Source organism: Pristiophorus japonicus, chromosome 7, assembly GCF_044704955.1.
Source record: "Pristiophorus japonicus isolate sPriJap1 chromosome 7, sPriJap1.hap1, whole genome shotgun sequence".
In the NCBI taxonomy this organism is placed as follows: domain Eukaryota; kingdom Metazoa; phylum Chordata; class Chondrichthyes; family Pristiophoridae; genus Pristiophorus; species Pristiophorus japonicus.
In genome coordinates, this window is record NC_091983.1 from 205,118,514 (window position 1) to 205,133,050 (window position 14,537).

A 14,537-nucleotide genomic window follows, 5' to 3' on the forward strand; every position below is an offset into this window, starting at 1 on the left:
GCTCTGTCCCCGCCGCCCGCAGGCTCTCTCCCCACTGACCGCAGGCTCTCTCCCCACTGACCGCAGGCTCTCTCCCCACTGACCGCAGGCTCTCTCCCCACTGACCACAGGCTCTCTCCCCACTGACCGCAGGCTCTCTCCCCACTGACCACAGGCTCTCTCCCCACTGACCACAGGCTCTCTCCCCACTGACCGCAGGCTCTCTCCCCACTGACCACAGGCTCTCTCCCCACTGACCGCAGGCTCTCTCCCCACTGACCACAGGCTCTCTCCCCGCCGCCCACAGGCTCTCTCCCCACTGACCGCAGGCTCTCTCCCCACTGCCCTCAGGCTCTCTCCCCACTGACCGCAGGCTCTCTCCCCACTGACCGCAGGCTCTCTCCCCACTGACCGCAGGCTCTCTCCCCACTGACCGCAGGCTCTCTCCCCACTGCCCTCAGGCTCTCTCCCCACTGACCGCAGGCTCTCTCCCCACTGACCGCAGGCTCTCTCCCCACCGACCTCAGGCTCTCTCCCCACTGACCGCAGGCTCTCTCCCCACTGACCTCAGGCTCTCTCCCCACCGACCTCAGGCTCTCTCCCCACTGCCCGCAGGCTCTCTCCCCACTGACCGCAGGTTCTCTCCCCACTGCCCTCAGGCTCTCTCCCCACTGACCGCAGGCTCTCTCCCCACTGACCGCAGGCTCTCTCCCCACTGACCGCAGGCTCTCTCCCCACTGACCGCAGGCTCTCTCCCCATTGACCGCAGGCTCTCTCCCCACTGACCGCAGGCTCTCTCCCCACTGACCGCAGGCTCTCTCCCCACTGACCGCAGGCTCTCTCCCCGCCGCCCACAGGCTCTCTCCCCACTGACCTCAGGCTCTCTCCCCACTGACCGCAGGCTCTCTCCCCACTGACCTCAGGCTCTCTCCCCTCTGACCGCAGGCTCTCTCCCCACTGACCGCAGGCTCTCTCCCCGCCGCCCACAGGCTCTCTCCCCACTGACCGCAGGCTCTCTCCCCACTGACCGCAGGCTCTCTCCCCATTGACCGCAGGCTCTCTCCCCGCCGCCCACAGGCTCTCTCCCCACCGCCCTCAGGCTCTCTCCGCACTGACCGCAGGCTCTCTCCCCACTGACCGCAGGCTCTCTCCCCACCGCCCTCAGGCTCTCTCCGCACTGACCGCAGGCTCTCTCCCCACTGACCGCAGGCTCTCTCCCCACTGCCCTCAGGCTCTCTCCGCACTGACCGCAGGCTCTCTCCCCACTGACCGCAGGCTCTCTCCCCACTGACCGCAGGCTCTCTCCCCACTGACCGCAGGCTCTCTCCCCACCGCCCTCAGGCTCTCTCCGCACTGACCGCAGGCTCTCTCCCCGCCGCCCGCAGGCTCTCTCCCCTCTGACCGCAGGCTCTCTCCCCACTGCATGCAGGCTCTCTCCCCTCTGACCGCAGGCTCTCTCCCCACTGACCGCAGGCTCTCTCCCCGCCGCCCGCAGGCTCTCTCCCCACTGACCGCAGGCTCTCTCCCCACTGCATGCAGGCTCTCTCCCCACTGCCCTCAGGCTCTCTCCCCACTGCCCTCAGGCTCTCTCCCCACTGACCGCAGGCTCTGTCCCCACTGACCGCAGGCTCTCTCCCCACTGACCGCAGGCTCTCTCCCCACTGCCCTCAGGCTCTCTCCCCACTGCCCTCAGGCTCTCTCCCCGCCGCCCGCAGGCTCTCTCCCCGCCGCCCGCAGGCTCTCTCCCCACTGCCCTCAGGCTCTCTCCCCACTGCCCTCAGGCTCTCTCCCCACTGACCTCAGGCTCTCTCCCCACTGACCGCAGGCTCTCTCCCCGCCGCCCGCAGGCTCTCTCCCCACTGACCGCAGGCTCTCTCCCCACCGCCCTCAGGCTCTCTCCCCACTGACCTCAGGCTCTCTCCCCACCGCCCTCAGGCTCTCTCCCCACTGACCGCAGGCTCTCTCCCCACTGACCGCAGGCTCTCTCCCCACTGACCGCGGGCTCTCTCCCCACTGACCTCAGGCTCTCTCCCCACTGACCGCAGGCTCTCTCCCCATTGACCGCAGGCTCTCTCCCCGCCGCCCGCAGGCTCTCTCCCCACTGACCGCAGGCTCTCTCCCCACTGACCGCAGGCTCTCTCCCCACTGACCGCAGGCTCTCTCCCCATTGACCGCAGGCTCTCTCCCCGCCGCCCCTCTCCGTCGCCCGCAGCCTCTGAAGAACAACCTGGTCTGTCCATTGCAGGGCCCCATTTCTGGTTCCGGTTTTGGGCAGGAGGCCTCTGGGGCAAATAGTTACTCTGAAAGATAATTGAGCCCAGAGGGGACTGATTATCTAATAGTGGACTGTGGGAGAAGGAAAACAATATTCCCTTTGGACCAGTGAAAGTCTCTGACTTGCCCCTTTGGAGTGGCAGGGTGTCAGTGTTCTACCAGGTAGTCGGGGCAAGCATTTCTGTCATGCTCCTACAGGTCTGGACTCCTACGAATTAAAGTATGCCGTCCCCATAATTTGGGATAGAGTCAACTCCAGGGCACAGAAATCCTATCCATCATATTTCCAGTGGCAGAGTAAGGATCCCTGAATTTCAGGCCCAATTGCTGTATTTACCAACTTGCCCAGAATTTCAAACAAATACAGCGGATGGTGAGGCAAAGCGCTTGTATGTTGCCCCTTGCAATGATATCAACCTATCACCATGCAAGAACGAAGACTTGCAATTATATAGTACTTCATCACAACTCTCTGAAATATCTCAAAGCTTTTCAAACAATGAGTTACTTTGAAGTAACTGCTTTTATGTAGGTAGAAATGGTAGTAAACCCTCTGTTGCATGCTGTGGGAGATCAACATTCATCTGCAAAAAAATGTACATTTCATCAATAATGCACAAAGCATACAAAAACTGTCACAAAGTAATTCGCAGATCCAGGAAAAAAAAATCTCCACCAGCCTGATACACGTCTGTATATGAAACTGCATAACTTCTGTTGTTATGTCACCTTTAACTTTGACCTCCAACCTTTCTTCCTCCTTCAGGTTCCAAGAGCTTTTGTCAATCTAATTGAAGTATTGCAACTCATTCCACTGAGACGCCTCCACCAGGATACCCAGCTGAGCTGTCCCAGAGCACTTGTGAGGTAAAGCAATTCCACTTACTGAGTGCGTCCCGCCTTCTCACTTTACTTTTGTCCCAGTTTTGGGGGGCAGTTGTGTGCGTAGGCATGTTATCGATTGAGAGCAACATAACAAAATTCTGAGAACCGTGGCGGAATTTTGCCGTTCAATACCAAATGCAAGGTTAACTATTTTTAATATTCTTGGAATGTGGGTGTCACTGGCGAGTCTGGCATTTACTGCCCGTCCCACGTTACCCTGAGGAGGTGGTCATGGACCTCCTCCTTGAACCACTATGTAGCGATTTGATATAACTGAGTGGCTTGTTAGGCCATTTCAGAAGGCAGTTAGGAGTCAACTACATTTGTGTGGGACTGGAGTCGCAAATGGATCAGACCAGGTAAGGACGGCAGGTTTCCTTCATTAAAGGACATCAGTGAACCACTTGGCTTTTTATAACAATCCGACAATTTCATGGTCACTTTGATGCCAGTTCTTTATTTCCAGACTTTCTTTAAAATGAACACAAATTCTCAAACTGACTTGAATTTACATTCCCTGAAGTACTGGTGCAGGCCTCTGGATCACTAGTCATAAGCACATAAGAAATAAGCACAGGAGTAGGCCATTTGGCACTTCGAGCCTGCTCTGCCATTCAATAAGATCATAGCTGATTTGATCTTGGCCTCAACTCCACTTTCCTGCCTGTTCCCCATAACCCTTGACACCCCTGTAGTTCAAAAATCTGTCTATCTCCGCCTTAAATATATTGCGGCAGTTGGTGAGAGGGGAGCGGCCTATAAAAGGCCCAGCGGGAGATCGAGAGCCAGCGGCAGTTGGTGAGAGGGGAGCGACCTATAAAAGGCCCAGCGGGAGATCGAGAGCCAGCGGCAGTTGGTGAGACGCGGGAGCAGCCTATAAAAGGCCCAGCGGGAGATCGAGAGCCAGCGGCAGTTGGTGAGAGGGGAACGACCTATAAAAGGCCCAGTGGGAGATCGAGAGCCAGCAGCAGTTGGTGAGAGGGGAACGACCTATAAAAGGCCCAGCGGGAGATCGAGAGCCAGCAGCAGTTGGTGAGAGGGGAACGACCTATAAAAGGCCCAGCGGGAGATCGAGAGCCAGCGGCAGTTGGTGAGAGGGGAGCGGCCTATAAAAGGCCCAGCGGGAGATCGAGAGCCAGCGGCAGTTGATGAGAGGGGAACGACCTATAAAAGGCTCAGCGGGAGATCGAGAGCCAGCGGCAGTTGGTGAGAGGGGAGCGACCTATCAAAAGCCCAGCGGGAGATCGAGAGCCAGCGTACCGGTGCAGCTACAGCGGGAGAGAAAGCAAAATAGAAGTAGAAAGTAATCAAAAAGTGACGTCACAGCCAATGGGGTAAGTGATTGGCTGGTGATTGGTGAGTAGCTTTTCTTTTCTTTTTTATATCAGTAAGTGAACTGTAACATTGTTATTACCAATTTAAGGGTATCTAAGGTTAAGACATGGCAGGAGAGCTCGGCCATGTGATATGCTCCTCCTGTACCATGTGGGAACTCGGGGACACTTCCGTTGTCCCTGGGCGCTACGTGTGTGGGAAGTGTATCCGCCTCGAGCTCTTGACGGTCCGCGTTGCGGAATTGGAGCTGAGGGTGGATTCACTCTGGAGCATCCACGATGCTGAGAATGACGTGAGTATCACGTGTAGTGAGTTGGTCTTACCGCAGGAGAAGGGTCCACAGCCAGATAGGGAATGGAAGACCAGCAGGAAGAGCAGTGCAAGAAAGATAGTGCAGGGGTCCCCTGTGGTCATCCCCCTGCAAAACAGATACACTGCTTTGAGTACTGTTGGGGAGGATGACTCATCAGGGGAGGGCAGCAGCAGCCAAGTTCATGGCACCGTAGGTGGCTCTGCTGCAAAGGAGGGCAGGAAAAAGATTGGGAGCGCGATAGTGATAGGGGATTCGATGGTGAGGGGAATAGATAGGCGTTTCTGCGGACGCAACCGAGACTCCAGGATGGTATGTTGCCTCCCTGGTGCAAGGGTCAAGGATGTCTCGGAGCGGGTGCAGGACATTCTGAAATGGGAGGGAGAACAGCCAGTTGTCGTGGTGCACATTGGTACCAACGACATAGGTAAAAAAAGGGATGAGGTCCTACGAAAAGAATTTAAGGAGCTAGGAGCTAAATTAAAAAGTAGGACCTTAAAAGTAGTAATCTCGGGATTGCTACCAGTGCCACGTGCTAGTCAGAGTAGGAATCGCAGGATAGCGCAGATGAATACATGGCTTGAGCAGTGGTGCAGCAGGGAGGGATTCAAATTCTTGGGGCATTGGAACCGGTTCTGGGGGAGGTGGGACCAGTACAAACCGGACGGTCTGCACCTGGGCAGGACCGGAACCAATGTCCTAGGGGGAGTGTTTGCTAGTGCTGTTGGGGAGGAGTTAAACTAATATTGCAGGGGGATGGGAACCTATGCAGGGAGACAGAGGGAGACAAAAATGAGGTAAAAGCAAAAGACAGAAAGGAGATGAGGAAAAGTGGAGGGCAGAGAAACCCAAGGCAAAGAACAAAATGGGCCACTGTACAGCAAAATTCTAAAAGGACAAAGGGTGTTAAAAAAGCAAGCCTGAAGGCTTTGTGTCTTAATGCAAGGAGTATCCGCAATAAGGTGGATGAATTAACTGTGCAAATAGATGTTAACAAATATGATGTGATTGGGATTACGGAGACGTGGCTCCAGGATGATCAGGGCTGGGAACTCAACATCCATGGGTATTCAACATTCAGGAAGGATAGAATAAAAGGAAAAGGAGGTGGGGTAGCATTGCTGGTTAAAGAGGAGATTAATGCAATAGTTAGGAAAGACATTAACTTGGATGATGTGGAATCTATATGGGTAGAGCTGCAGAACACTAAAGGGCAAAAATCGTTAGTGGGAGTTGTGTACAGACCTCCAAACAGTAGTAGTGATGTTGGGGAGGGCATCAAACAGGAAATTAGGGGTGCATGCAATAAAGGTGCAGCAGTTATAATGGGTGACTTTAATATGCACATAGATTGGGCCAGCCAAACTGGAAGCAATACGGTGGAGGAGGATTTCCTGGAGTGCATAAGGGATGGTTTTCTAGACCAATATGTTGAGGAACCAACTAGGGGGGAGGCCATCTTAGACTGGGTGTTGTGTAATGAGAGAGGATTAATTAGCAATCTCATTGTGCGAGGCCCCTTGGGGAAGAGTGACCATAATATGGTGGAATTCTGCATTAGGATGGAGAATGAAACAGTTAATTCAGAGACCATTGTCCAGAACTTAAAGAAAGGTAACTTTGAAGGTATGAGGCATGAATTGGCTAAGATAGATTGGCGAATGATACTGAAGGGGTTGACTGTGGATGGGCAATGGCAGACATTTAGAGACCGCATGGATGAATTACAACAATTGTACATTCCTGTCTGGCGTAAAAATAAAAAAGGGAAGGTGGCTCAACCGTGGCTATCTAGGGAAATTAGGGATAGTATTAAAGCCAAGGAAATGGCATACAAATTGGCCAGAAATAGCAGCGAACCTGGGGACTGGGAGAAATTTAGAACTCAGCAGAGGAGGACAAAGGGTTTGATTAGGGCAGGGAAAATGGAGTACGAGAAGAAGCTTGCAGGGAACATTAAGGCAGATTGCAAAAGTTTCTATAGATATGTAAAGAGAAAAAGGTTAGTAAAGACAAACGTAGGTCCCCTGCAGTCAGAATCAGGGGAAGTCATAACGGGGAACAAAGAAATGGCAGACCAATTGAACAAGTACTTTGGTTCAGTATTCACTAAGGAGGACACAAACAACCTTCCGGATATAAAAGTGGTCAGAGGGTCTAGTAAGGAGGAGGAACTGAGGGAAATCTTTATTAGTCGGGAAATTGTGTTGGGGAAATTGATGGGATTGAAGGCCGATAAATCCCCAGGGCCTGATGGACTGCATCCCAGAGTACTTAAGGAGGTGGCCTTGGAAATAGCGGATGCATTGACAGTCATTTTCCAACATTCCATTGACTCTGGATCAGTTCCTATCGAGTGGAGGGTAGCCAATGTAACCCCACTTTTTAAAAAAGGAGGGAGAGAGAAAGCAGGGAATTATAGACCGGTCAGCCTGACCTCAGTAGTGGGTAAAATGATGGAATCAATTATTAAGGATGTCATAGCAGCGCATTTGGAAAATGGTGACATGATAGGTCCAAGTCAGCATGGATTTGTGAAAGGGAGATCATGCTTGACAAATCTTCTGGAATTTTTTGAGGATGTTTCCAATAAAGTGGACAAAGGAGTACCAGTTGATGTGGTATATTTGGACTTTCAGAAGGCTTTCGACAAGGTCCCACACAGGAGATTAATGTGCAAAGTTAAAGCACATGGGATTGGGTGTAGTGTGGTGACGTGGATTGAGAACTGGTTGTCAGACAGGAAGCAAAGAGTAGGAGTAAATGGGTACTTTTCGGAATGGCAGGCAGTGACTAGTAGGGTACCGCAGGGTTCTGTGCTGGGGCCCCAGTTGTATACATTGTACATTAATGATTTAGATGAGGGGATTAAATGTAGTATCTCCAAATTTGCGGATGACACTAAGTTGGGTGGCAGTGTGAGCTGCGAGGAGGATGCTATGAGGCTGCAGAGTGACTTGGATAGGTTAGGTGAGTGGGCAAATGCGTGGCAGATGAAGTATAATGTGGATAAATGTGAGGTTATCCACTTTGGTGGTAAAAACAGAGAGGCAGACTATTATCTGAATGGTGACAGATTAGGAAAAGGGAAGGTGCAACGAGACCTGGGTGTCATGGTACATCAGTCATTGAAGGTTGGCATGCAGGTACAGCAGGCGGTTAAGAAAGCAAATGGCATGTTGGCCTTCATAGCGAGGGGATTTGAGTACAGGGGCAGGGAGGTGTTGCTACAGTTGTACAGGGCCTTGGTGAGGCCACACCTGGAGTATTGTGTACAGTTTTGGTCTCCTAACTTGAGGAAGGACATTCTTGCTATTGAGGGAGTGCAGCGAAGATTCACCAGACTGATTCCCGGGATGGTGGGACTGACCTATCAAGAAAGACTGGATCAACTGGGCTTGTATTCACTGGAGTTCAGAAGAATGAGAGGGGACCTCATAGAAACGTTTAAAATTCTGACGGGTTTGGACAGGTTGGATGCAGGAAGAATGTTCCCAATGTTGGGGAAGTCCAGAACCAGGGGTCACAGTCTAAGGATAAGGGGTAAGCCATTTAGGACCGAGATAAGGAGAAACTTCTTCACCCAGAGAGTGGTGAACCTGTGGCATTCTCTACCACAGAAAGTAGTTGAGGCCAATTCACTAAATATATTCAAAAGGGAGTTAGATGAAGTCCTTACTACTCGGGGGATCAAAGGGTATGGTGAGAAAGTCTCTACAGCTCTCTGGGTGTAGAGAATTCCAAAGATTCATGATCCTCTGAGAGAAGAAATTCCTCCTCATCTTCCTCTTAAATGGGTGACCCTTTATTCTGAAACTATATGCCTAGTTCTAAATTCCCCACGAGAGGAAACATCCTCTACCCTGTCCAGTCCCCTCAGAATTTTATATGTTTCAATAAGATCACCTCTCATTCTTCTAAACTCCAATGAGTTTTGGCCCAACCTGCTCAACCTTTCTTCATAAGACAACCCCTTCTCAGGAATCAACCTAGTGAACCTTCTCTGAACTGCCTCCAATGTAAGTATATCCCTCCTTAAATAAGGAGATCAAAACTGTATGCAGTACTCTAGGTGTGGTCTCACCAATACCCTGTACAGTTGTAGCAGGACTTCTCTGCTTTTATACTCTATCCCCCTTGCAATAAAGGCCAACATTCCATTTGCCTTCCTGATTACATGTTGTACCTGCACACTAACTTTTTGTGTTTCATGCACAAGGACCCCCAGATCCCTCTGTACTGCAGCATTCTGTAGTCTCTCTCCATTTAAATAATATTTTGCTTTTCTATTCTTCCTCCCAAAGTGGATAACCTCACATTTTCTAACATTATACCCGGTCTGCCAACATGTAGCCCACTGACTTAACCTATCTATGGGCCCAAATTTCCCCATGAGTTGCACCATTTTTTTTGGTGTAACTTGATTTTTCTGATGTATCTTTTTAGTTGCAAATATGGCCATTTAATTTGCGCCAGTGTAAGTGAGTTAGTTAGGTTTTTTGTTAGGTCAGTTTTTTTTCAAAAGGGATCATCGTTCCCAGCCATTTACACCATTTATGCCAATTTGGCCAGAAAAAAGTTGTACGAAACTGTTGTGTATGGAGGAAGAGTCAGACTGAACACTGTGAGCTCAAAGTAAAGTGTGACTTTAGTCTTTTATTGCAGGTCTCCAGAGTGCCTCTCCAGCCTGTGAAGCCTCCTTAAATACCTGTGCTCCCAAGGGATTATGGTGGCTGTACAGAGTAAATACAAATATACATATATAACATAAACTAACCTAGGGCAACGAATGTGTCCACTTTGGTCCGCACAGAAAGATCTTACTTACCGTTAAGAAATCGGCGCAAGTAACTACATTTAAAGCACCACCAAGCACCAACCAAAGCACAAAAAGTAATAAGCAATCAATAAATAACAAATAAAAAAATAGAAGGAACCCTGCACCTAAAGCACCAATATCGATCAGTAAATACAAATTAAAAAATAGAAGTCCTACCTTAGGGAACGCAGTGGGCCACCGATGAGGGAGCCCATCTAGCCAGGGCTAGGGATGGCGTGCTTCGGACCCTCCCACACAGCCTGCAGCGCGCGTTTGCAGAAACGGCCTGCCAGGAGCTACTGCACATGCGCGCCGACTCTAGCGCACATGTACAGAGGTCCCGGCACTGTTTTCAGCGCCAGGACCTAGCTCCGCCCCCCTCTCCTTGTTCTGCGCCACGCCATCTCTACAAATAGCCCGAGAATCGGCCATGATCGCAAGCATTTATTTTGCCGCTGCTACGGATCTAAAATGTCGGCAGGGGGCTCGGAGGTGCGCTGAAAAAACCGGAGGGCCAAATTTGGGCCCTATATCCCTTTGCAGACTCTTTGTATCCTCCTCACAACTTGCTTTCCTGCCTATCTTTGTATCGGCAGCAAATCTGGCTACAATACACTGGGTCCCTTCATCCAAGTCATTAATATAGATTGTAAATAGTTGCGGCCCCAGCACCGATCCCTTTGGCACTCCACTAGTTACAGTTTGCCAACCTAAAAATGACCCATTTATCTGGACTCTCTGATTTCTGTTAGTTAGCCAATCCTCTATCCATGCTAATATATTACCCCCATCCCGTGAGCTCTTAACTTGTGCAGTAACCTTTTACGGTCCACCTTATCGAATGCCTTTTTGAAATCCAAGTACATTACACCTACTGGTTCCCCTTTAACCACCCTGCTCATTGCATCTTCAAAGAACGCTAATAAATTTCCCTTTCATAAAATCATGTTGATTCTGCTTGATTGTATTATGATTTTCTAAATGTCCTGCTACTACTTCCTTAATAATAGCATTTTTCCAATAACAGGTGCTAGACTAACTGGCCTATAGTTTCCTGCCTTCTGTCTCCATAGGGGCATTACATTTGTGGTTTTCCAATCCGCAGGGACCTTTCCAGAATCTAGGGAATTTTGAAAGATTGCAACCAATGCATCCATTACCTCTGCAGCCATTTCTTTGCAGGTCATCAGGTCCAGGGGACTTAACAGCCTTTAGTCCCGTTAGTTTGCCTAGTACTTTTTCTCTAGTAATAGTGATTGTTTTAAATTCCTCCTTCCTTTTTGATTATTGACTATTATTGGTATGTTTTTAGTGTCTTCTACCGTGAAGACAGATACAAAATATTTGTTCAAAGTCTCTGCCATTTCCTTGTTTCCCATTATTAATTCCCCAGTCTCATCCTCTAAGGGACCAATGTTTACTTTAGTTTTTATATACTTGTAGAATCTCTTACTGTCTGTTTTTATATTTCTTGCTAGTTTACTCTCATAATCTATTTTCTCCCTCTTTATTATTTTTTTAGTCATCCTTTGCTGGTTTCTAAAGTTTCCCATTTTTCTGGCCAGTAACATAACCACTATGCTACTGGACAAATATCTAGTTAAGACTGGATTTAAGGTTATAGTGATAAGTAAAGACTAGAGAATGCTATGGTTCCTATGGTTCTGGCACCATGGAGTCATAGAAACATAGAAAATAGGTGCCGGAGTAGGCCATTCGACCCTTCGAGCCTGCACCAACATTCAATATGATCATGGCTGATCATGCAACTTCAGTACCCCATTCCTGCTTTCCCTACATACTCCTTGATCCCTTTAGCCGTAAGGGCCACATCTAACTCCCTTTTGAATATATCAAAGAACTGACCTCAACAACTTTCTGTGGTAGAGAATTCCACAGGTTCACAATTCTCTGATTGAAGAAGTTTTTCCTCATCTCCGTCCTACATGGCTTATCCCTTATCCTTAGACTGTGACCCCTGGTTCTGGACTTCCCCAACATTGGGAACAATCTTCCTGCATCTAACCTGTCCAATCCCGTCAGAATTTTATATGTTTCTATGAGATCCCCTCTCATTCTTCTAAATTCCAGTGAATATAAGCCTAGTCAATCCAGTCTTTCTTCATATGTAAGTCCTGCCATCCCAGGAATCAGTCTGGTGAACCTTCGCTGCACTTCCTCAATAGCAAGAATGTCCTTCCTCAGATTAGGAGACCAAAATTGTACAAAATAGTCAAGGTGTGGTCTCACCAAGGCCCTGTACAACTGCAGTAAGACCTCCCTGCTCCTATACTCAAATCTCCTTGCTAAGAAGGCCAGCATGCCATTTGCTTTCTTTACTGCCTGCTGTACCTGCATGCCTACGTTCAATGACTGATGTACCATGACACCCAGGTCTCATTGCACCTCCCCTTTTACTAATCTGTCACTTATTCAGATAATAATCTGCCTTCCTGTTTTTGCCACCAAAGTGGATAAACTCACACTTATCCACATTATACTGCATCTGCCATGCATTTGCCCATTCACCTAACCTGTCCAAGTCACCCTGCAACCTCCTAGCATCCTCCTCGCAGCTTGCACTGCCACCCAGTGTCATCTGCAAATTTGGAGATACTATATTCAATTCCTTCGTCTAAATCATTAAAATATATTGTAAATAGCTGGGGTCCCAGCACTGAACCCTGCGGCACCCCACTAGTCACTGCCTGCCATTCTGAAAAGGACCCATTTATTCCCACTCTTTGCTTCCTGTCTGCCAACCAGTTTTCTATCCACGTTAATACATTACCCCCAATACCATGTGCCTTAATTTTGCACACTAATCTCTTGTGTGGGACCTTGTCAAAAGCCTTTTGAAAGTCCAAATACACCACCTCCTCTGGTTCTCCCATATCCACTCTGTGAGTTACATTCTCAAAAAACTCTAGAAGATTTGTCAAGCATGATTTCCCTTTCATAAATCCATGCTGACTTGGACCGATCCTGTCACTGCTTTCCAAATGCGCCGCTATTACATCTTTAATAATTGATTCCAGCATTTTCCCCACGACTGATGTCAGGCTAACCGGTCTATAATTCCCTGTTTTCTCTCTCCCTCCTTTTTTAAAAAGTGGGGTTACATTAGCTACCCTCGAATCCATAGGAACTGAACCAGAGTCCACGGAATGTTGGAAAATAACCACCAATGCATCTATTATTTCTAGAGCCACTTCCTTAAGTATTCTGGGATGCAGACTATCAGGCCCTGGGGATTTATCGGCCTTCAGTACCATCAGTTTCCCTAACACCATTTCCTGACTAATAAGGATTTCCCTCAGTTCCCCCTTCTTGTTAGACCCTCGGGATTTTCGGGAGGTGATTTTCGGGAGGTTATTCGTGTCTTCCTTAGTGAAGACAGAACCAAAGTATTTGTTCAATTGGTCTGCCATTTCCTTGTTCCCCATTATGAATTCACCTGATTCTGACTGCAAGGGACCTATGTTTGTCTTCACTATCTTTTTCTCTTCATATATCTGTAGAAGCTTTTGTAGTCAGTTTTTATGTTCCCTGCAAGCTTACTCTCATACTACCCCTCCTAATTAAACCCTTAGTCCTCCTCTGCTGAATTCTAAATTTCTCCCATTCCTCAGGTTTACTGCTTTTTCTAATCAATTTATATGCCTCTTCTTTGGATTTAACACTGTCCCTAATTTCCCTTGTTAGTCACAGTTGAGCCACCTTCCCCGTTTTTTTTTTACGCCACACAGGGATGTACAATTGTTGTAGTTCATCCATGTGATATTTAAATATCTGCCATTGCCTATCCACCGTCAACCCTTTAAGTTTTATTCTCCAGTCTATCCGAGCTACTTCACGCCTCATACCGTTGAAGTTTCCTTTCTTTAAGTTCAGGACCCTAATCTGTGAATTAACTGTGTCACTCTCCATCTTAATGAAGAATTCTACCATATTATGGTCACTCTTCCCCAAGGTGCCCCGCATGATCAGATTGCTAATTAATCCTCTCTCGTTACACAAGACCCAGTCTAGGATGGAGAGCTCTCTAATTGGTTCCTCGACATATTGGTCCAGAAAACCATCCCTTATACACTCCATGAAATCCTCCTCCACATTGTTACCAGTTTGGTTAGCCCAATCAACATGCAGATTAAATTCACCCATGATAACTGCTGTACCCTTATTGCATGCGTCCTTAATTTCCTGTTTGATGCCATCCCCAACCTCCCTTCTACTGTTTGGTGGTCTGTACACAACTCCCACGAACGTTTTCTACCCTTTGATGTTTCGCAGCTCTACCCATACAGATTCCACATCATCCAAGCTAATGTCCTTCCTTACTCTTGCGTTGACTTCCTCTTTAACCAGTAATGCTACTCCACCTCCATTTCCTTCCTGTCTGTCCTTCCTGAATATTGAATACCCCTGGATGTTGAGTTCCCAGCCTTGGTTACCTTGGAGCCATGTCTCCGTAATCCCAATTACATCATATCCGTTAACATCTGCGGAATGCAACTGTTCAGTGTTGCTTAACATTGGCTATGATCTTGGACCAATATCCTTGAGTTCTCATTCAACTTAAGGATACTGGTTCGGTGAGAGGTGGGAGTTCCGGGCATCGGAGAGGCCAACAAAAGGCCAGTGAGACCAGGAGCAGCGAAATTTGGCGAGAGGCGGGTGTTCCGGGGATCGGAGAGGCCTACAAAAGGCCAGTGAGACCAGGAGCAGCGCGAGTTCGGCGAGAGGCCTCCCTGGTGCAAGGGTCAAGGATGTCTCAGAGCCGGTGCAGGACATTCTGAAAAAGGAGGGTGAACAGCCAGTTGTCGTGGTGCACATTGGTACCAATGACATAGGTAAAAAAAGGGATGAGATCCTACGAGACGAATTTAAGGAGCTCGGAGCTAAATTAAAACGTAGGACCTCAAAAATAGTAAT

The 14,537-nt window shown here is 48.7% G+C and overlaps 1 protein-coding gene across 1 annotated transcript in view; it reads left to right on the forward strand.

The window, feature by feature from the left end:
• Positions 1-14,537, forward strand: part of plb1 (phospholipase B1) — a 326,472-nt gene that overhangs the window by 215,423 nt on the left and 96,512 nt on the right. The window contains exon 43 of the mRNA XM_070884250.1: positions 3,020-3,120. Coding sequence (XP_070740351.1) covers positions 3,020-3,120 — 101 coding nt within the window. The remainder of the gene's footprint in view (positions 1-3,019; positions 3,121-14,537) is intronic.